General features: G+C 43.0%; 1 protein-coding gene across 1 annotated transcript in view; it reads right to left on the reverse strand.

Annotated features, from left to right (window-relative positions):
• Positions 1–20,798, reverse strand: part of LOC310874785 (leucine zipper putative tumor suppressor 2 homolog) — a gene marked incomplete at its 5' end in the record, with an annotated part of 79,366 nt that extends 58,568 nt beyond the window's left edge. Inside the window, 4 exons of the mRNA XM_083787649.1 lie at positions 5,637–5,866; positions 7,230–7,381; positions 18,485–18,645; positions 20,578–20,798. Of these exons, the coding sequence (XP_083643775.1) occupies positions 5,637–5,866; positions 7,230–7,381; positions 18,485–18,645; positions 20,578–20,798 (764 nt within the window). The remainder of the gene's footprint in view (positions 1–5,636; positions 5,867–7,229; positions 7,382–18,484; positions 18,646–20,577) is intronic.
• Positions 20,799–21,274: the final 476 nt, after the last annotated feature.

Genomic DNA, 21,274 nt, shown 5'->3' on the forward strand with positions numbered 1-21,274 from the left:
GACTAAACCACGCTGCCGTCCACCTCCCATTATACAGGCTGACTAAACCACGCTGCCGTCCACCTCCCATTATATACAGGCTGACTAAACCACGCTGCCGTCCACCTCCCATTATACAGGCTGACTAAACCACGCTGCCGTCCACCTCCCATTATACAGGCTGACTAAACCACACTGCCGTCCACCTCCCATTATACAGGCTGACTAAACCGCGCTGCCGTTCACCTCCCTTTATACAGGCTGACTAAACCACGCTGCCGTCCACCTCCCATTATATACAGGCTGACTAAAGCACGCTGCCGTCCACCTCCCATTATACAGGCTGACTAAACCACGCTGCCGTCCACCTCCCATTATACAGGCTGACTAAACCACGCTGCCGTCCACCTCCCATTATACAGGCTGACTAAACCGCGCTGCCGTTCACCTCCCTTTATACAGGCTGACTAAACCACGCTGCCGTCCACCTCCCATTATACAGGCTGACTAAAAAACTGAATAACTCTAAATCTACGGAGCTCTCCGTGGTTTGGATAAAACGCGCGATGTTCGGAGGTCTTTGCTGATTATCCGGTGGTCTAGATGGAAACATTGGCGCTTTCTATATAGAGCAAGGATGGCTTCATTTTAGCTCGCTAGCATTGACGCTATTTATTTAGCATTTAAAGATGGACGCCCAAACAGGATGTGGGTTCAGCGTGTGCTGCATTGGAATCGGCTCGGCAGTCTGCGGTTGGCTCTGCGTCCAGCAGGTGGCAGCATAATGGGTTAATGTGATGACAATGTGCAAGTCGGGTTTTATTCATTTGGATATGCCTGACTTCCAGGGTTAGGCAACCTGGCCTGGAGGAGACCTGTGCTCTGAGGAGCACACTTTTTCTAGTTTCTAGTTTTGAGTTTATTTAGTTTTTCCTTAAAAAATATAATCAGACCAGTCTGAAGTGAGTGGTGCAACAGCGCCCCCTGTTGGTACTCTAAACAGAGGGACATTGTGTTCCTTGGAGTGGTTGCACCACTAAAAGAAAAATAAATAAATGGCGAAAGTAGACATTTTCAAGATGTTTTGCTCTCTGGAATGGAAGGTCCAATCTGTTCAGTTCAAAGCGTGTTGGGACGGGCCCAGTTAGGGCCCAGTTGGGACCCAGTTGGGGCTCAGTTTGGACCCAGTTGGGGCCCAGTCAGGGCCCAGTTAGGGCCGGGTCTTGATTTTCTGCCGCATTGAGAACTCTAGTTAGACATCATGGCCGCCAGTTCCCACCTGATGTTGTGTGGGAGTTCAGACTGATCCAGACCGTACCGAGTGACTGTGAGCTTGCATAACGTCTTCAGGCTAGGACTCAGGTCTAAGATATCCAGGCCAGACAGCCCCTTGTAGCGGTATGTTACAAATACCAGGCTACGATCTTCCACCATGCAACAGCGCTTGCTGCTGCATGACACAGGCAGGCCTGTCCCTTTGGGCTCAACCTTCTTCCAGGAGAAGGTCTCTGGACAGAATTTCCACAGGTTGTTATTTTCGACGTCACCAAATATGTACAGCTCACCATTGTAAGTAAAGGCTGAAGGTTTCCAGCGTCCTTCTGGAAGAAGCTGTGCAGAAGGTGTGCTCATCCAGAGGTCGTTCTCTGTGTCAAACACTCTGATGGTGTTGTAGCACTGACCCCCCCAGCCCCCAAATACAAACATCTTTGTCCCGATGATGTTTGCAGAGTGACACCATGAAGCAGGAGGTGGAGTTCCTCTGGTGATAATTAAAGACCAGACCATTGTGCTGGTGTCCAACTTGTACATGTCATTAGTCCATCTAGTCAGCCCTGTGTGTCCTCCATAGATAAACATGTCCTTCCCCAACACACAGGCTGAGTGGCCACTCCTCGCCTCTGGAACAGCTCCAGAAACCCTGCTGGGTTTGGACCACAGGTGGGCGTCCACATCAAATGCATAAAGCTCATTGTAGTACTCCCCTCCACAGTATCCTCCCCAGATGTAGACTGTATCTTCTACCAACACAGCTGTGTGGTTGAAGCGCCTGGATGGAACCTCAAGGTGACCGTCTCCTCTTCCAGGACTCACTGGAGGTAACGTCTCCCAGCGTAAAGATACCGTATTGAAGACCTCCACCTGAGCATCGCCGTTCAGAGAGTTAGAATCCCCCAACGGAAAGCCGTAGACTTTGTGTCCGACCACGACAGTAGCACACTCGTGAGTCTCGTGACTCCTTCTTTCTCCTTTCAGACGTAAGGCCCAACGAAACATTTCACACAACTGCGCCGTCGTTAATCGGTGCATTTGTTTTATTAGAGGATGTTGACGTCAACGATGACGAATTTGTGACGTCGTCGTGCGATGATGTCATCATGTTGAAGAGCCACTTGGCATTTGAAATTCGACACTGTGATGTCAGTCGTCACGCTGTGGCGCGTTGTGAGCTTTTAGATTGGCTATATTTGGGGAAGAGACTAGGTGTGTGTCTCTCTCTCTGTCTCTCTCTCTCCCCCTCACCTCCCCCTCTATCTATCCCCCAGCGGCAGTGGGTCAGCGGGTAGAGGGCCGCTTGGGAACCAGGAAAGTTCCCGGTTAAATCCCGGGAACACCCCAGAGTTAGTGTCAAAGTGTCCTTGAGCAAGACTCTGAACCCCTAATTGCTCCCGGTGTGCAGGTTGGTGCCTTGCATGGTTTCCTCTGGCATCGGTGTGTGAATGGGTGAATGTAATACACAATCTCTGTAAAGCGCCTTGCATAGAGGCACTATATGCTGTAAATGCACCATTTACCATGTCCATTCCATTCGTCCGTTTGTGTTCTGTGAACAGTTAATGTGATGACGATGTGCAAGTCGGCTTTTATTCATTTGGATATGCCTGACTTCCAGGGTTAGGCAACCTGGCCTGGTGGAGACCTGTGCTCTGAGGAGCACACTTTTTCTAGTTTTTTTATTTTTTAATCCCACGATTTTCTAACCCATTTTTCACCCCTGTGTCAATTATCTAATGTGATCCTAGGCTCTACACACCCTCCACCAACCTAGTCCCCATATATGGGGGACAAGGGGAGAGCAACGGACTTGAACTCATGCTTCCTTCATGCCTGAGTGTCCAAGTCACTCCTTTACACCTGACAGGGGGGAGTTTCCCTGGTTAGACGTAGCGCGTGGAAGGAACACGTTATTCCAACCAGTTCCTTTCCCCTCCATCAGGCGCCCCGGCTGGCCAGGGGGAGGCAGTTTAGAGACCAGGATTACTGCATGCTTTTTGTGAGGGTACCTACCCTTTTTCTAGTTTCTAGTTTTGAATTTTTTTAGTTTTTCCTTGAAAAGAAAGGAAATCAGACCAGTCTGAAGTGAGTGGTGCAACAGCGCCCCCTGTTGGTACTCTAAACAGAGGGACATTGTGTTCCTTGGAGTGGTTGCACCACTAAAAGAAAAAGAAAAAAATGGCGAAAGTGGACATTTTCAAGATGTTTCGCTCTCTGGAACAGAAGGTCCAATCTGTTCAGTTCAAAGCGTGTTGGAACGGGCCCAGTTGGGGCCCAGTTGGGACCCAGTTGGGACCCAGTTAGGGCCCACTTGGGACCCAGTTGGGACCCAGTTGGGGCTCAGTTGGGGCCCAGTTGGGGCCCAGTTAGGGCCCAGTTAGGGCCGGGTCTTGATTTTCTGCCGCATTGAGAACTCTAGTTAGACATCATGGCCGCCAGTTCCCACCTGATGTTGTGTGGGAGTTCAGACTGGTCCAGACCGTACCGAGTGACTGTGAGCTTGCATAACGTCTTCAGGCTAGGACTCAGGTCTAAGATATCCAGGCCAGACAGCCCCTTGTAGCGGTATGTTACAAATACCATGCTACGATCTTCCACCATGCAACAGCGCTTGCTGCTGCATGAAACAGGCAGGCCTGTCCCTTTGGGCTCAACCTTCTTCCAGGAGAAGGTCTCTGGACTGAATTTCCACAGGTCGTTTGTTTCGACGCCACCAAATACGTACAGCTCTCCATTGTAAGTAAAGGCTGCATGACCGTTGCGTCCCTCTGGAAGAAGCTGTGCAGAAGGTGTGCTCATCCAGAGGTCGGTCTCTGTGTCAAACACTCTGATGGTGTTGTTGTACAGACCCCCCATAATATAGCCCCCAAATACAAACATCTTTGTCCCAATGATGGTTGCAGTTACACCATGATGGTTGCAGTTACACCATGAAGCAGGAGGTGGAGTTCCTCTGGTGTTAATTAAAGACCATACCATCGTGCTGGTGTCCAACTTGTACATGTCATTAGTACTTCCAGTCAGCTTATTGTATCCTCCATAGATAAACATGTCCTTCCCCAACACACAGGCTGAGTGGTACCTCCTCGCCTCTGGAACAGCTCCATAAACCCTGCTGGGTTTGGACCACAGGTGGGCGTCCACATCAAATGCATAAAGCTCATTGTAGTACTCCCCTCCACAGTATCCTCCCCAGATGTAGACTGTATCTTCTACCAACACAGCTGTGTGGCTGCAGCGCCTGGATGGAACCTCAAGGTGACCGTCTCCTCTTCCAGGACTCACTGGAGGTAACGTCTCCCAGCGTAAAGATACCGTATTAAAGACCTCCACCTGAGCATCGCCGTTCGGAGAGTTAGAATCCCCCAACGGAAAGCCGTAGACCTTGTGTCCGACCACGACAGTAGCACACTCGTGAGTCTCGTGTCTCCTACTTTCTCCTTTCAGACGTGAGGTCCAACGAAACATTTCACACAACTGCGCCGTCGTTAATCGGTGCATTTGTTTTATTAGAGGATGTTGACGTCAACGATGACGAATGTGTGACGTCGTCGTGCGATGATGTCATCATGTTGAATAGCCACTTGGCATTTGAAATTCGACACTGTGATGTCAGTCGTCACGCTGTGGCGCGTTGTGAGCTTTTAGATTGGCTATATTTGGGGAAGAGACTAGGTGTGTCTCTCTCTCTCTTCAGTCATACTATTATTATTTTTTGTTGTGGCTGAAATACACAGCATATCTCCAAGTAGCAAATAATGTACAGATACCTTGTAGACATTTAAATTCAAAGAAGGGATTTTGGGAAGTGAGGACGCTGGCGTCGACTGTTCGCCGCTTCACCTCCCAATGTATGAATGAATGAACCTTCACCTCCCAATGTATGAATGAATGAACCATTGTAAGCGCTTTGAGTAGGCACATAGTGCATAGAAAAAAGTAAAAAAACAAAACAAAAATGCAATTCATTATTGAAAAATAGCAGATCTACAAGCTCATAGGTCTGCTATTTTTTGAAAAATCGAAGAACGACTGACATAGAAACATAGCTTTTTCAGAAAACTGTCAGTATGTAGAAAACATTTTTAGAATCTGATCTCAGGTCAAAATGAGTTAACCCATTTTGTGCGGGAACCCCTTTTGGTGTTTTAAACATTACATTATAATTTAGCTATTGAAAAATAGCAGATCTACAAGCTCGAACTTGTAGGTCTGCTATTTTTGAAAAATCAAATCTCTCAGAAGATTGTCATGATTTAGAAAACGTTTTATTTTATTTATTTCGACGTCAGGCCTGAATGAGTTAATGTGTAGAGATGGAAAACAGACAAGACACCATCCCTGAGGGACTCCGCCGAGTCCGCTCCAATCACAGGGCTTACTTGTCGGGGGGGGTGGGGGCGCCTGGCGACAGCGCCCGGTGGGCGGGGCTGAGCAGGTTCAGGTTGCTCTGGCTGTCCGACAGGCCGCCGCTGCTGGTGGTGGTGATGGCGGCGGCGGTGTTGTTGGCGCCCCCGTGGCGCGGGGACAGGTACTGCATGGCGGCGTGGCGCCCCCCCTTGGGGACGACGGGTTTGAAGGCGGTGGGACGCACCAGCGTCTTCTCCATGTTCTGAAGAAAGAGAGAGAGAGAGGCGTCAGAACAACCTGTTTCTATTCTCCGTGTTCTGAAGAGAGAGAGAGAGAGGCGTCAGAACAACCTGTTTCTATTCTCCATGTTCTGAAGAGAGAGAGAGAGAGGCGTCAGAACAACCTGTTTCTATTCTCCATGTTCTGAAGAGAGAGAGAGAGAGGCGTCAGAACAACCTGTTTCTATTCTCCGTGTTCTGAAGAGAGAGAGAGAGAGGCGTCAGAACAACCTGTTTCTATTCTCCGTGTTCTGAAGAGAGAGAGAGAGAGAGAGAGGCGTCAGAACAACCTGTTTCTATTCTCCGTGTTCTGAAGAGAGAGAGAGAGAGACGTCAGAACAACCTGTTTCTATTCTCCGTGTTCTGAAGAGAGAGAGAGGCGTCAGAACAACCTGTTTCTATTCTCCATGTTCTGAAGAGAGAGAGAGAGAGGCGTCAGAACAACCCGTTTCTATTCTCCGTGTTCTGAAGAGAGAGAGAGAGAGAGAGAGAGGCGTCAGAACACGAGTTGTTAGTGTTGTTATGTTGTTGTGTTTACATTTGTTTACGGCTGCATATCACTCCTCTATAGCGGTCTCATACAGCCTCATATCACTCCTCTATAGCGGTCTCATACGGCTGCATATCACTCCTCTATAGCGGCCTCATACGGCTGCATATCACTCCTCTATAGCGGCCTCATACGGCTGCATATCACTCCTCTATAGCGGCCTCATACGGCTGCATATCACTCCTCTATAGCGGTCTCATACGGCTGCATATCACTCCTCTATAGCGGCCTCATACGGCTGCATATCACTCCTCTATAGCGTCTCATACAGCCTCATATCACTCCTCTATAGCGGCCTCATACGGCTGCATATCACTCCTCTATAGCGGCCTCATACAGCCTCATATCACTCCTCTATAGCGTCTCATACAGCCTCATATCACTCCTCTATAGCGGCCTCATACGGCTGCATATCACTCCTCTATAGCGGCCTCATACGGCTGCATATCACTCCTCTATAGCGGTCTCATACGGCTGCATATCACTCCTCTATAGCGGTCTCATACAGCCTCATATCACTCCTCTATAGCGGCCTCATACAGCCTCATATCACTCCTCTATAGCGGTCTCATACAGCCTCATATCACTCCTCTATAGCGGCCTCATACAGCCTCATATCACTCCTCTATAGCGGTCTCATACAGCCTCATATCACTCCTCTATAGCGGTCTCATACAGCCTCATATCACTCCTCTATAGCGGTCTCACACGGCTGCATATCACTCCTCTAGCGGCATTTAGAAGACATTTTCTGTTATTCTGCTCTCAGGTATAAATGGGTTAAAAAAAAGCCTCACCTTCTCCAGTTTTCCAGACACGGGGATCAGCCGGGGAGGCGGTCCTCCCATGCTGGCCCCGCCCCCCAGCCCCAGTGGCCCCTCCCCCTTCACCTCGTCCGCGTCGCTGCTGGTAGGACTGGCGGGCATCATGTGGTTGTCATTCCAGTCCCCTGCAGATAGGGGGCGCAGAAATCAAACCAAAATAATCAATTCAATCCATTATAATTAATTATACAATCCTCTTTAGGTAGCTGTAATTGACATAATTGCATAATCTTCATCCAGGTAAGTGTGTAAGTGACATACCTACATAGTATCCATTCAGGTTAGCCCTGTGAGGGCACCAGGAAATAATTCCCCATTCATTTTCCCCATACACGTTTCAAAAGGTTTTTATTTAAAGACCTCTAAAGCCTCGGACGAAGCCAACAATAAACAAAAAAAATTGGGGCCGGACAGATAATACGAAAGACGAAAAAAAGGTCTGGTTACAACACTTTTGTGTTGTTTTTCTACTTCCTAAATTATTTGTTTGGCCCCCCCAAAAAATGTGTTTATTGTCATGAGTTGTCACCTGCCGAGTTGTCTTTGTCTGAGGCAAAATATTGTGTTTGTTGTCATGATTTGTCACGACAAGAGTTGGCTTTGTACAACGCTTATAAGGTCTTTAAATAAATACGTTTTGAAATGTCTATGGGAAAAAATGCATTGGGAACTATTTCCTGGGCCTGGCGTGGTCATGAAAGGGGGCGGGACTGCAACGCTCTGTAGCAGCACACTGACTCTGTTTGACCGGACCTACTAATGGCCAGAGCCTTCAGTAGTAGGCCTAAGGAAGTCTGACCAGACCTACTAATGACCAGAGCCTTCAGTAGTAGGCCTAAGGAAGTCTGACCAGACCTACTAATGACCAGAGCCTTCAGTAGTAGGCCTAAGGAAGTCTGACCAGACCTACTAATGACCAGAGCCTTCAGTAGTAGGCCTAAGGAAGTCCCAAGTTCTTTACAAAAATGGCGCGTGTGCAAAGAGCCCATTGACATATACCTAGGCTAGTCTTCATTTAGGTAGGAGTAATTAACATACCTACATAGTCCTGGTTAAGGTAAGTGTAATTGACATACCTACATAGTCCTGGTTAAGGTAAGTGTAATTGACACATACCTACATAGTCCTGGTTAAGGTAAGTGTAATTGACATACCTACATAGTCCTGGTTGAGGTAAGTGTAATTGACATACCTACATAGTCCTGGTTAAGGTCCTGGTTAAGGTAAGTGTAATTGACATACCTACATAGTCCTGGTTAAGGTAAGTGTAATTGACATACCTACATAGTCCTGGTTGAGGTAAGTGTAATTGACATACCTACATAGTCCTGGTTAAGGTAAGTGTAATTGACATACCTAAATAGTCCTGGTTAAGGTAAGTGTAATTGACATACCTACATAGTCCTGGTTAAGGTCCTGGTTAAGGTAAGTGTAATTGACATACCTACATAGTCCTGGTTAAGGTCCTGGTTAAGGTAAGTGTAATTGACATACCTACATAGTCCTGGTTAAGGTCCTGGTTAAGGTAAGTGTAATTGACATACCTACATAGTCCTGGTTGAGGTAAGTGTAATTGACATACCTACATAGTCCTGGTTAAGGTAAGTGTAATTGACATACCTACATAGTCCTGGTTAAGGTAAGTGTAATTGACATACCTACATAGTCCTGGTTAAGGTAAGTGTAATTGACATACCTACATAGTCCTGGTTAAGGTAAGTGTAATTGACATACCTACATAGTCCTGGTTGAGGTAAGTGTAATTGACATACCTACATAGTCCTGGTTAAGGTAAGTGTAATTGACATACCTACATAGTCCTGGTTGAGGTAAGTGTAATTGACATACCTACATAGTCCTGGTTAAGGTAAGTGTAATTGACATACCTACATAGTCCTGGTTAAGGTAAGTGTAATTGACACATACCTACATAGTCCTGGTTAAGGTAAGTGTAATTGACATACCTACATAGTCCTGGTTGAGGTAAGTGTAATTGACATACCTACATAGTCCTGGTTAAGGTAAGTGTAATTGACACATACCTACATAGTCCTGGTTAAGGTAAGTGTAATTGACATACCTACATAGTCCTGGTTGAGGTAAGTGTAATTGACATACCTACATAGTCCTGGTTAAGGTAAGTGTAATTGACACATACCTACATAGTCCTGGTTAAGGTAAGTGTAATTGACATACCTACATAGTCCTGGTTGAGGTAAGTGTAATTGACATACCTACATAGTCCTGGTTAAGGTAAGTGTAATTGACACATACCTACATAGTCCTGGTTAAGGTAAGTGTAATTGACATACCTACATAGTCCTGGTTAAGGTCCTGGTTAAGGTAAGTGTAATTGACATACCTACATAGTCCTGGTTGAGGTAAGTGTAATTGACATACCTACATAGTCCTGGTTAAGGTAAGTGTAATTGACACATACCTACATAGTCCTGGTTAAGGTAAGTGTAATTGACATACCTACATAGTCCTGGTTAAGGTAAGTGTAATTGACATACCTACATAGTCCTGGTTAAGGTCCTGGTTGAGGTAAGTGTAATTGACACATACCTACATAGTCCTGGTTAAGGTAAGTGTAATTGACATACCTACATAGTCCTGGTTAAGGTAAGTGTAATTGACATACCTACATAGTCCTGGTTAAGGTAAGTGTAATTGACACATACCTACATAGTCCTGGTTAAGGTAAGTGTAATTGACATACCTACATAGTCCTGGTTAAGGTAAGTGTAATTGACATACATACCTACATAGTCCTAGTTAAGGTAAGTGTAATTGACACATACCTACATAGTCCTAGTTAAGGTAAGTGTAATTGACATACCTACATAGTCCTGGTTAAGGTAAGTGTAATTGACATACCTACATAGTCCTGGTTAAGGTAAGTGTAATTGACATACCTACATAGTCCTGGTTAAGGTAAGTGTAATTGACATACCTACATAGTCCTGGTTAAGGTAAGTGTAATTGACATACCTACATAGTCCTGGTTAAGGTAAGTGTAATTGACATACCTACATAGTCCTGGTTAAGGTAAGTGTAATTGACATACCTACATAGTCCTGGTTAAGGTAAGTGTAATTGACATACCTACATAGTCCTGGTTAAGGTAAGTGTAATTGACATACCTACATAGTCCTGGTTAAGGTAAGTGTAATTGACATACCTACATAGTCCTGGTTAAGGTAAGTGTAATTGACATACCTACATAGTCCTGGTTGAGGTAAGTGTAATTGACATACCTACATAGTCCTAGTTAAGGTAAGTGTAATTGACATACCTACATAGTCCTAGTTAAGGTAAGTGTAATTGACATACCTACATAGTCCTGGTTGAGGTAAGTGTAATTGACATACCTACATAGTCCTGGTTAAGGTAAGTGTAATTGACATACCTACATAGTCCTGGTTAAGGTAAGTGTAATTGACATACCTACATAGTCCTGGTTAAGGTAAGTGTAATTGACATACCTACATAGTCCTGGTTAAGGTAAGTGTAATTGACATACCTACATAGTCCTGGTTAAGGTAAGTGTAATTGACATACCTACATAGTCCTGGTTAAGGTAAGTGTAATTGACATACCTACATAGTCCTGGTTAAGGTAAGTGTAATTGACATACCTACATAGTCCTGGTTAAGGTAAGTGTAATTGACATACCTACATAGTCCTGGTTGAGGTAAGTGTAATTGACATACCTACATAGTCCTGGTTAAGGTAAGTGTAATTGACATACCTACATAGTCCTGGTTAAGGTAAGTGTAATTGACATACCTACATAGTCCTGGTTAAGGTAAGTGTAATTGACATACCTACATAGTCCTAGTTAAGGTAAGTGTAATTGACATACCTACATAGTCCTGGTTGAGGTAAGTGTAATTGACATACCTACATAGTCCTGGTTAAGGTAAGTGTAATTGACATACCTACATAGTCCTGGTTAAGGTAAGTGTAATTGACATACCTACATAGTCCTGGTTAAGGTAAGTGTAATTGACATACCTACATAGTCCTGGTTGAGGTCCTGGTTAAGGTAAGTGTAATTGACACATACCTACATAGTCCTAGTTAAGGTAAGTGTAATTGACATACCTACATAGTCCTGGTTAAGGTAAGTGTAATTGACACATACCTACATAGTCCTGGTTAAGGTAAGTGTAATTGACACATACCTACATAGTCCTGGTTGAGGTAAGTGTAATTGACATACCTTCATAGTCCTGGTTAAGGTCCTGGTTAAGGTAAGTGTAATTGACATACCTACATAGTCCTGGTTAAGGTAAGTGTAATTGACATACCTACATAGTCCTGGTTAAGGTAAGTGTAATTGACATACCTACATAGTCCTGGTTGAGGTAAGTGTAATTGACATACCTACATAGTCCTGGTTAAGGTAAGTGTAATTGACATACCTACATAGTCCTGGTTAAGGTAAGTGTAATTGACACATACCTACATAGTCCTGGTTAAGGTAAGTGTAATTGACATACCTTCATAGTCCTGGTTAAGGTCCTGGTTAAGGTAAGTGTAATTGACATACCTACATAGTCCTGGTTGAGGTAAGTGTAATTGACATACCTACATAGTCCTGGTTAAGGTAAGTGTAATTGACATACCTACATAGTCCTGGTTAAGGTAAGTGTAATTGACATACCTACATAGTCCTGGTTAAGGTAAGTGTAATTGACACATACCTACATAGTCCTGGTTAAGGTAAGTGTAATTGACATACCTACATAGTCCTGGTTGAGGTAAGTGTAATTGACATACCTACATAGTCCTGGTTAAGGTAAGTGTAATTGACATACCTACATAGTCCTGGTTAAGGTAAGTGTAATTGACATACCTACATAGTCCTGGTTGAGGTAAGTGTAATTGACATACCTACATAGTCCTGGTTGAGGTAAGTGTAATTGACATACCTACATAGTCCTGGTTGAGGTAAGTGTAATTGACATACCTACATAGTCCTGGTTAAGGTAAGTGTAATTGACATACCTACATAGTCCTGGTTAAGGTAAGTGTAATTGACATACCTACATAGTCCTGGTTAAGGTAAGTGTAATTGACATACCTACATAGTCCTGGTTAAGGTAAGTGTAATTGACATACCTACATAGTCCTGGTTGAGGTAAGTGTAATTGACATACCTACATAGTCCTGGTTGAGGTAAGTGTAATTGACATACCTACATAGTCCTGGTTAAGGTAAGTGTAATTGACATACCTACATAGTCCTGGTTGAGGTAAGTGTAATTGACATACCTACATAGTCCTGGTTAAGGTAAGTGTAATTGACATACCTACATAGTCCTGGTTAAGGTAAGTGTAATTGACATACCTACATAGTCCTGGTTGAGGTAAGTGTAATTGACATACCTACATAGTCCTAGTTAAGGTAAGTGTAATTGACATACCTACATAGTCCTGGTTAAGGTAAGTGTAATTGACATACCTACATAGTCCTGGTTAAGGTAAGTGTAATTGACATACCTACATAGTCCTGGTTAAGGTAAGTGTAATTGACACATACCTACATAGTCCTGGTTAAGGTAAGTGTAATTGACACATACCTACATAGTCCTGGTTGAGGTAAGTGTAATTGACATACCTACATAGTCCTAGTTAAGGTAAGTGTAATTGACATACCTACATAGTCCTGGTTAAGGTAAGTGTAATTGACATACCTACATAGTCCTGGTTAAGGTAAGTGTAATTGACACATACCTACATAGTCCTGGTTGAGGTAAGTGTAATTGACATACCTACATAGTCCTAGTTAAGGTAAGTGTAATTGACGTACCTACATAGTCCTGGTTAAGGTAAGTGTAATTGACGTACCTACATAGTCCTAGTTAAGGTAAGTGTAATTGACATACCTACATAGTCCTGGTTGAGGTAAGTGTAATTGACACATACCTACATAGTCCTGGTTAAGGTAAGTGTAATTGACATACCTACATAGTCCTAGTTAAGGTAAGTGTAATTGACATACCTACATAGTCCTAGTTAAGGTAAGTGTAATTGACATACCTACATAGTCCTGGTTAAGGTAAGTGTAATTGACACATACCTACATAGTCCTGGTTGAGGTAAGTGTAATTGACATACCTACATAGTCCTAGTTAAGGTAAGTGTAATTGACATACCTACATAGTCCTGGTTAAGGTAAGTGTAATTGACATACCTACATAGTCCTGGTTAAGGTAAGTGTAATTGACATACCTACATAGTCCTGGTTAAGGTAAGTGTAATTGACATACCTACATAGTCCTGGTTAAGGTAAGTGTAATTGACATACCTACATAGTCCTGGTTAAGGTAAGTGTAATTGACATACCTACATAGTCCTGGTTGAGGTAAGTGTAATTGACATACCTACATAGTCCTGGTTAAGGTAAGTGTAATTGACACATACCTACATAGTCCTGGTTAAGGTAAGTGTAATTGACATACCTACATAGTCCTGGTTAAGGTCCTGGTTAAGGTAAGTGTAATTGACATACCTACATAGTCCTGGTTGAGGTAAGTGTAATTGACATACCTACATAGTCCTGGTTAAGGTAAGTGTAATTGACACATACCTACATAGTCCTGGTTAAGGTAAGTGTAATTGACATACCTACATAGTCCTGGTTAAGGTAAGTGTAATTGACACATACCTACATAGTCCTGGTTAAGGTAAGTGTAATTGACATACCTACATAGTCCTGGTTGAGGTAAGTGTAATTGACACATACCTACATAGTCCTGGTTGAGGTAAGTGTAATTGACATACCTACATAGTCCTGGTTAAGGTCCTGGTTGAGGTAAGTGCAATTGACACATACCTACATAGTCCTGGTTAAGGTAAGTGTAATTGACATACCTACATAGTCCTGGTTAAGGTAAGTGTAATTGACATACCTACATAGTCCTGGTTAAGGTAAGTGTAATTGACACATACCTACATAGTCCTGGTTAAGGTAAGTGTAATTGACATACCTACATAGTCCTGGTTAAGGTAAGTGTAATTGACATACCTACATAGTCCTGGTTAAGGTCCTGGTTAAGGTAAGTGTAATTGACATACATACCTACATAGTCCTAGTTAAGGTAAGTGTAATTGACACATACCTACATAGTCCTAGTTAAGGTAAGTGTAATTGACATACCTACATAGTCCTGGTTAAGGTAAGAGTAATTGACATACCTACATAGTCCTGGTTAAGGTAAGTGTAATTGACATACCTACATAGTCCTGGTTAAGGTAAGTGTAATTGACATACCTACATAGTCCTGGTTAAGGTAAGTGTAATTGACATACCTACATAGTCCTGGTTAAGGTAAGTGTAATTGACATACCTACATAGTCCTGGTTAAGGTAAGTGTAATTGACATACCTACATAGTCCTGGTTAAGGTAAGTGTAATTGACATACCTACATAGTCCTGGTTAAGGTAAGTGTAATTGACATACCTACATAGTCCTGGTTAAGGTAAGTGTAATTGACATACCTACATAGTCCTGGTTAAGGTAAGTGTAATTGACATACCTACATAGTCCTGGTTGAGGTAAGTGTAATTGACATACCTACATAGTCCTAGTTAAGGTAAGTGTAATTGACATACCTACATAGTCCTAGTTAAGGTAAGTGTAATTGACATACCTACATAGTCCTGGTTGAGGTAAGTGTAATTGACATACCTACATAGTCCTGGTTAAGGTAAGTGTAATTGACATACCTACATAGTCCTGGTTAAGGTAAGTGTAATTGACATACCTACATAGTCCTGGTTAAGGTAAGTGTAATTGACATACCTACATAGTCCTGGTTAAGGTAAGTGTAATTGACATACCTACATAGTCCTGGTTAAGGTAAGTGTAATTGACATACCTACATAGTCCTGGTTAAGGTAAGTGTAATTGACATACCTACATAGTCCTGGTTAAGGTAAGTGTAATTGACATACCTACATAGTCCTGGTTAAGGTAAGTGTAATTGACATACCTACATAGTCCTGGTTGAGGTAAGTGTAATTGACACATACCTACATAGTCCTGGTTAAGGTAAGTGTAATTGACATACCTACATAGTCCTGGTTAAGGTAAGTGTAATTGACATACCTACATAGTCCTGGTTAAGGTAAGTGTAATTGACATACCTACATAGTCCTAGTTAAGGTAAGTGTAATTGACATACCTACATAGTCCTGGTTGAGGTAAGTGTAATTGACATACCTACATAGTCCTGGTTAAGGTAAGTGTAATTGACATACCTACATAGTCCTGGTTAAGGTAAGTGTAATTGACATACCTACATAGTCCTGGTTAAGGTAAGTGTAATTGACATACCTACATAGTCCTGGTTGAGGTCCTGGTTAAGGTAAGTGTAATTGACACATACCTACATAGTCCTAGTTAAGGTAAGTGTAATTGACATACCTACATAGTCCTGGTTAAGGTAAGTGTAATTGACACATACCTACATAGTCCTGGTTAAGGTAAGTGTAATTGACACATACCTACATAGTCCTGGTTGAGGTAAGTGTAATTGACATACCTTCATAGTCCTGGTTAAGGTCCTGGTTAAGGTAAGTGTAATTGACATACCTACATAGTCCTGGTTAAGGTAAGTGTAATTGACATACCTACATAGTCCTGGTTAAGGTAAGTGTAATTGACATACCTACATAGTCCTGGTTGAGGTAAGTGTAATTGACATACCTACATAGTCCTGGTTAAGGTAAGTGTAATTGACATACCTACATAGTCCTGGTTAAGGTAAGTGTAATTGACACATACCTACATAGTCCTGGTTAAGGTAAGTGTAATTGACATACCTTCATAGTCCTGGTTAAGGTCCTGGTTAAGGTAAGTGTAATTGACATACCTACATAGTCCTGGTTAAGGTAAGTGTAATTGACATACCTACATAGTCCTGGTTAAGGTAAGTGTAATTGACACATACCTACATAGTCCTGGTTAAGGTAAGTGTAATTGACATACCTACATAGTCCTGGTTGAGGTAAGTGTAATTGACATACCTACATAGTCCTGGTTAAGGTAAGTGTAATTGACATACCTACATAGTCCTGGTTAAGGTAAGTGTAATTGACATACCTACATAGTCCTGGTTGAGGTAAGTGTAATTGACATACCTACATAGTCCTGGTTGAGGTAAGTGTAATTGACATACCTACATAGTCCTGGTTGAGGTAAGTGTAATTGACATACCTACATAGTCCTGGTTAAGGTAAGTGTAATTGACATACCTACATAGTCCTGGTTAAGGTAAGTGTAATTGACATACCTACATAGTCCTGGTTAAGGTAAGTGTAATTGACATACCTACATAGTCCTGGTTAAGGTAAGTGTAATTGACATACCTACATAGTCCTGGTTGAGGTAAGTGTAATTGACATACCTACATAGTCCTGGTTGAGGTAAGTGTAATTGACATACCTACATAGTCCTGGTTAAGGTAAGTGTAATTGACATACCTACATAGTCCTGGTTGAGGTAAGTGTAATTGACATACCTACATAGTCCTGGTTAAGGTAAGTGTAATTGACATACCTACATAGTCCTGGTTAAGGTAAGTGTAATTGACATACCTACATAGTCCTGGTTGAGGTAAGTGTAATTGACATACCTACATAGTCCTAGTTAAGGTAAGTGTAATTGACATACCTACATAGTCCTGGTTAAGGTAAGTGTAATTGACATACCTACATAGTCCTGGTTAAGGTAAGTGTAATTGACATACCTACATAGTCCTGGTTAAGGTAAGTGTAATTGACACATACCTACATAGTCCTGGTTAAGGTAAGTGTAATTGACACATACCTACATAGTCCTGGTTGAGGTAAGTGTAATTGACATACCTACATAGTCCTAGTTAAGGTAAGTGTAATTGACATACCTACATAGTCCTGGTTAAGGTAAGTGTAATTGACATACCTACATAGTCCTGGTTAAGGTAAGTGTAATTGACACATACCTACATAGTCCTGGTTGAGGTAAGTGTAATTGACATACCTACATAGTCCTAGTTAAGGTAAGTGTAATTGACGTACCTACATAGTCCTGGTTAAGGTAAGTGTAATTGACGTACCTACATAGTCCTAGTTAAGGTAAGTGTAATTGACATACCTACATAGTCCTGGTTGAGGTAAGTGTAATTGACATACCTACATAGTCCTGGTTGAGGTAAGTGTAATTGACATACCTACATAGTCCTGGTTAAGGTAAGTGTAATTGACATACCTACATAGTCCTAGTTAAGGTAAGTGTAATTGACATACCTACATAGTCCTAGTTAAGGTAAGTGTAATTGACATACCTACATAGTCCTGGTTAAGGTAAGTGTAATTGACACATACCTACATAGTCCTGGTTGAGGTAAGTGTAATTGACATACCTACATAGTCCTAGTTAAGGTAAGTGTAATTGACATACCTACATAGTCCTGGTTAAGGTAAGTGTAATTGACATACCTACATAGTCCTGGTTAAGGTAAGTGTAATTGACATACCTACATAGTCCTGGTTAAGGTAAGTGTAATTGACATACCTACATAGTCCTGGTTAAGGTAAGTGTAATTGACATACCTACATAGTCCTGGTTAAGGTAAGTGTAATTGACATACCTACATAGTCCTGGTTAAGGTAAGTGTAATTGACACATACCTACATAGTCCTGGTTAAGGTAAGTGTAATTGACATACCTACATAGTCCTGGTTAAGGTAAGTGTAATTGACACATACCTACATAGTCCTGGTTAAGGTAAGTGTAATTGACATACCTACATAGTCCTGGTTAAGGTAAGTGTAATTGACACATACCTACATAGTCCTGGTTGAGGTAAGTGTAATTGACATACCTACATAGTCCTGGTTAAGGTAAGTGTAATTGACATACCTACATAGTCCTGGTTAAGGTAAGTGTAATTGACATACCTACATAGTCCTGGTTAAGGTAAGTGTAATTGACACATACCTACATAGTCCTGGTTAAGGTAAGTGTAATTGACATACCTACATAGTCCTGGTTAAGGTAAGTGTAATTGACATACCTACATAGTCCTGGTTAAGGTAAGTGTAATTGACACATACCTACATAGTCCTGGTTGAGGTAAGTGTAATTGACATACCTACATAGTCCTGGTTAAGGTAAGTGTAATTGACATACCTACATAGTCCTGGTTAAGGTAAGTGTAATTGACACATACCTACATAGTCCTGGTTAAGGTAAGTGTAATTGCCCTCCCGGTCCAGACTCTTGCCGGCGGTCAGCCGTCGGGGGGCCGGCGGGGTGCGTCCTGGTTGGCTCAGCAGCAGGGGGTCCTGGATGGGCGAATCAGAGCCCACCGTGTGGCGTCGGACTCTCTCCCTGCGGGGGGCGCCATTGGGAGACATTTAGGTTGAGCATTCACTTCACCATCAGAATCAACTCCATTGACATGTTACAGGTTAAAACCCTGGAGAACTAACCCCGGGTGATTTTCACACGGACACATACGACTGTATGCAAACGTGCAGTGGCGTGCACAGATAGACACTAGGGGGTGCTCGCACCCCTTTTGGTGTTAGCATTATGTTATGCTTTAGCTTTTGAAAAATCTAACGACTGACATAGAAACATAGCTTTTTCAGAAAACTGTCGGAGTGTAGAAGACATTTTTTGAATCTGATCTCAGGTCAGAAAGGGTTAAGGCAACCGGCAGGTTCCACGTGCTAGGTGCCCTTTTTTCACTTGAGCACCTGCCCCTCTAAATGTCTGTGCACGCCACTGCAAACGTGCAGGAAGTCTGTATCTCTCAGTCTCAAGGCTGTCACACGCTTCCGTTGCACTTTTTTGTGATTTTTTTTGTGAGAAAAAAAGAAATCACAAAGAATCACCAAAAAAATCACAAAACAGTACAGCGTGCGACGGAAGCGTGTGACTCCAGAAGAAATCCCTTCATTTAAATTTGTTTTGTATAGCAATAGTACAACATAAACATTAAAAAAGACTTTAGTTGTTACTGTACACTACCTAATAACAGTTGTCATGTTGCACAAAATGCTTAACCCATTCTGACCGGGCACCCATTTTGGTGTCAGCATCATGTTATGCTTTAGCTATTTAAAAATAGCAGATCTACAAGCTCATATCGCGCCACCGAGTGGCGCGATACGAGCTTGTAGGTCTGCTATTTTTAAAAAATCGAAGAGCGACTGACATTTTTAGAATCTGATCTCAGGTCAAAATGGGTTCATCAGACCAGTGTGTGTCCGGCGGAAACCTCGTATGAATCTGATCTCAGGTCAGAATGGGTTAAATTAGCTCTTGTTTGCGCCGTCCTCGTTGAAAACAATGTATTTCCAACTCCAGCTTGGCTCAGTTCAGGCTGCATTAGCCCATTCTGACCTGAGATCAGATTCATAACGAGGTTTCCGCCGGACACACACTGGTCTGATGAACCCATTCTGACCTGAGATCAGATTTAAAAAATGTCAGTCGCTCTTCGATTCTTTCAAAAATAGCAGACCTACAAGCTCGTATCGCGCCACTCGGTGGCGCGATATGAGCTTGTAGATCTGCTATTTTTAAATGGCTAAAGCACGACATGATGCCAACACCAAAATGGGTGCCCGGTCAGAATGGGTTAGAACAGCGCTCGAGCGCTCGGTTTCTGCCCCTTCAATGTCCTAACTCTTCTCGTTAGATGGCTCTGACCCTACCTACTACTGTACAGTGTTATTTTTGGCAGCAAATTTCTATTTTAGTTTACTCATAGTCTTTGGACTGAAACTTCATTTAGTTTTAGTCACATTTTAGTCACCTGGAATGTCTTAGTGTTAGTCTAGTTTGTCGGTTAAATGTCATAAGATTTTAGTCGACTAAATCTACAGTTGATTTAGTCGACTAAAATGTATTTTGGCGGGTCTTGATGCCGTCGTAATGAGTGTTTTTACACTTGCTGAAAATAGCCGATCAGCTATTTTCAGCATGCAACCAAGTGTAAAATTACTTATACTGGATCTCTTGTCCACTAGTCCCTTCCTAACATTTTAGTCAGTATATTTAGTCTTAGTTTTAGTCATCATAGCTTTGTTTTCATTTAGTTTCCATTTGTTTTTGTCAGTGAAAAAAGGTAGTCGACGAACATTTTTCGTCTTAGTTTTAGTCGACGAAAACAACACTGCTACTGTACCTACTGTACCTAGTGGTTGAGAATCTGGGGGTGGGTCTAACAGAGGTACCCACCAGTTCTGATGAATGGCATTTTGAGATTGAGGAAGAAACGAGTGGGACTTTACTGTACTGTACCTACTGTACCTGTCGCCGTGCGTCTCGGCGCCGCCGCCGGTTTGGCAGTGGCGGTCGTGGTAGGGGGCGTGGCCTGTCCGTGCTGCGACAGATCCCATTGGCTCCAGGGAGGAGGAGGAGGAGGGGGGAGGAGGAGGAGGGGGGGAGGAGCGAGGGCCCGACGGGTGTCGGCCGCGGCGGGCCCCGCCCCCCGGGCTGTGATGCTGCTCAGCGGGCTGAACCAGAGCCATGACGGAGGAGGTCAGAGGTCAGAGGGCCCGCCGGGCTCTGGAAGAGAGACAGGAACGCAGGGTGAGACACACATACACATCAAAGGGCCTTTTACCCGTCTGTAAAACAACTGCCCTCTCCAGACCCACGAATGCAGCATTTAATTACTATGGTGAAAGAAATGCAAAATGCCACTCCTCTCCGTTCCATAACATATACCGGAAGGAAGGCAGCATTCAGGAGAATTGCTTTTTTCCCGAAAGTCTCCTGAACTTGAACGCAGCATTTTGCTGTGGACAAAATTAAAACTATTATAGTAGGAAAGGAAGCCTTTCTGTTTTTCGATAGATATAGACAGCCTCTACACAAACATTGAGACAGAAGCGGGACTACAAGCAGTAAAAGAAGTCTTTAGTAAATACCCAGACACAAATCGACCAGAGGAGGAATTACTCCAATGACTAGACTTAAATCTAACCCAGAATGATTTTTTATT

This window comes from Protomyctophum parallelum, assembly GCF_964188405.1.
Source record: "Protomyctophum parallelum genome assembly, chromosome: 17".
Classification (NCBI taxonomy): domain Eukaryota; kingdom Metazoa; phylum Chordata; class Actinopteri; order Myctophiformes; family Myctophidae; genus Protomyctophum; species Protomyctophum parallelum.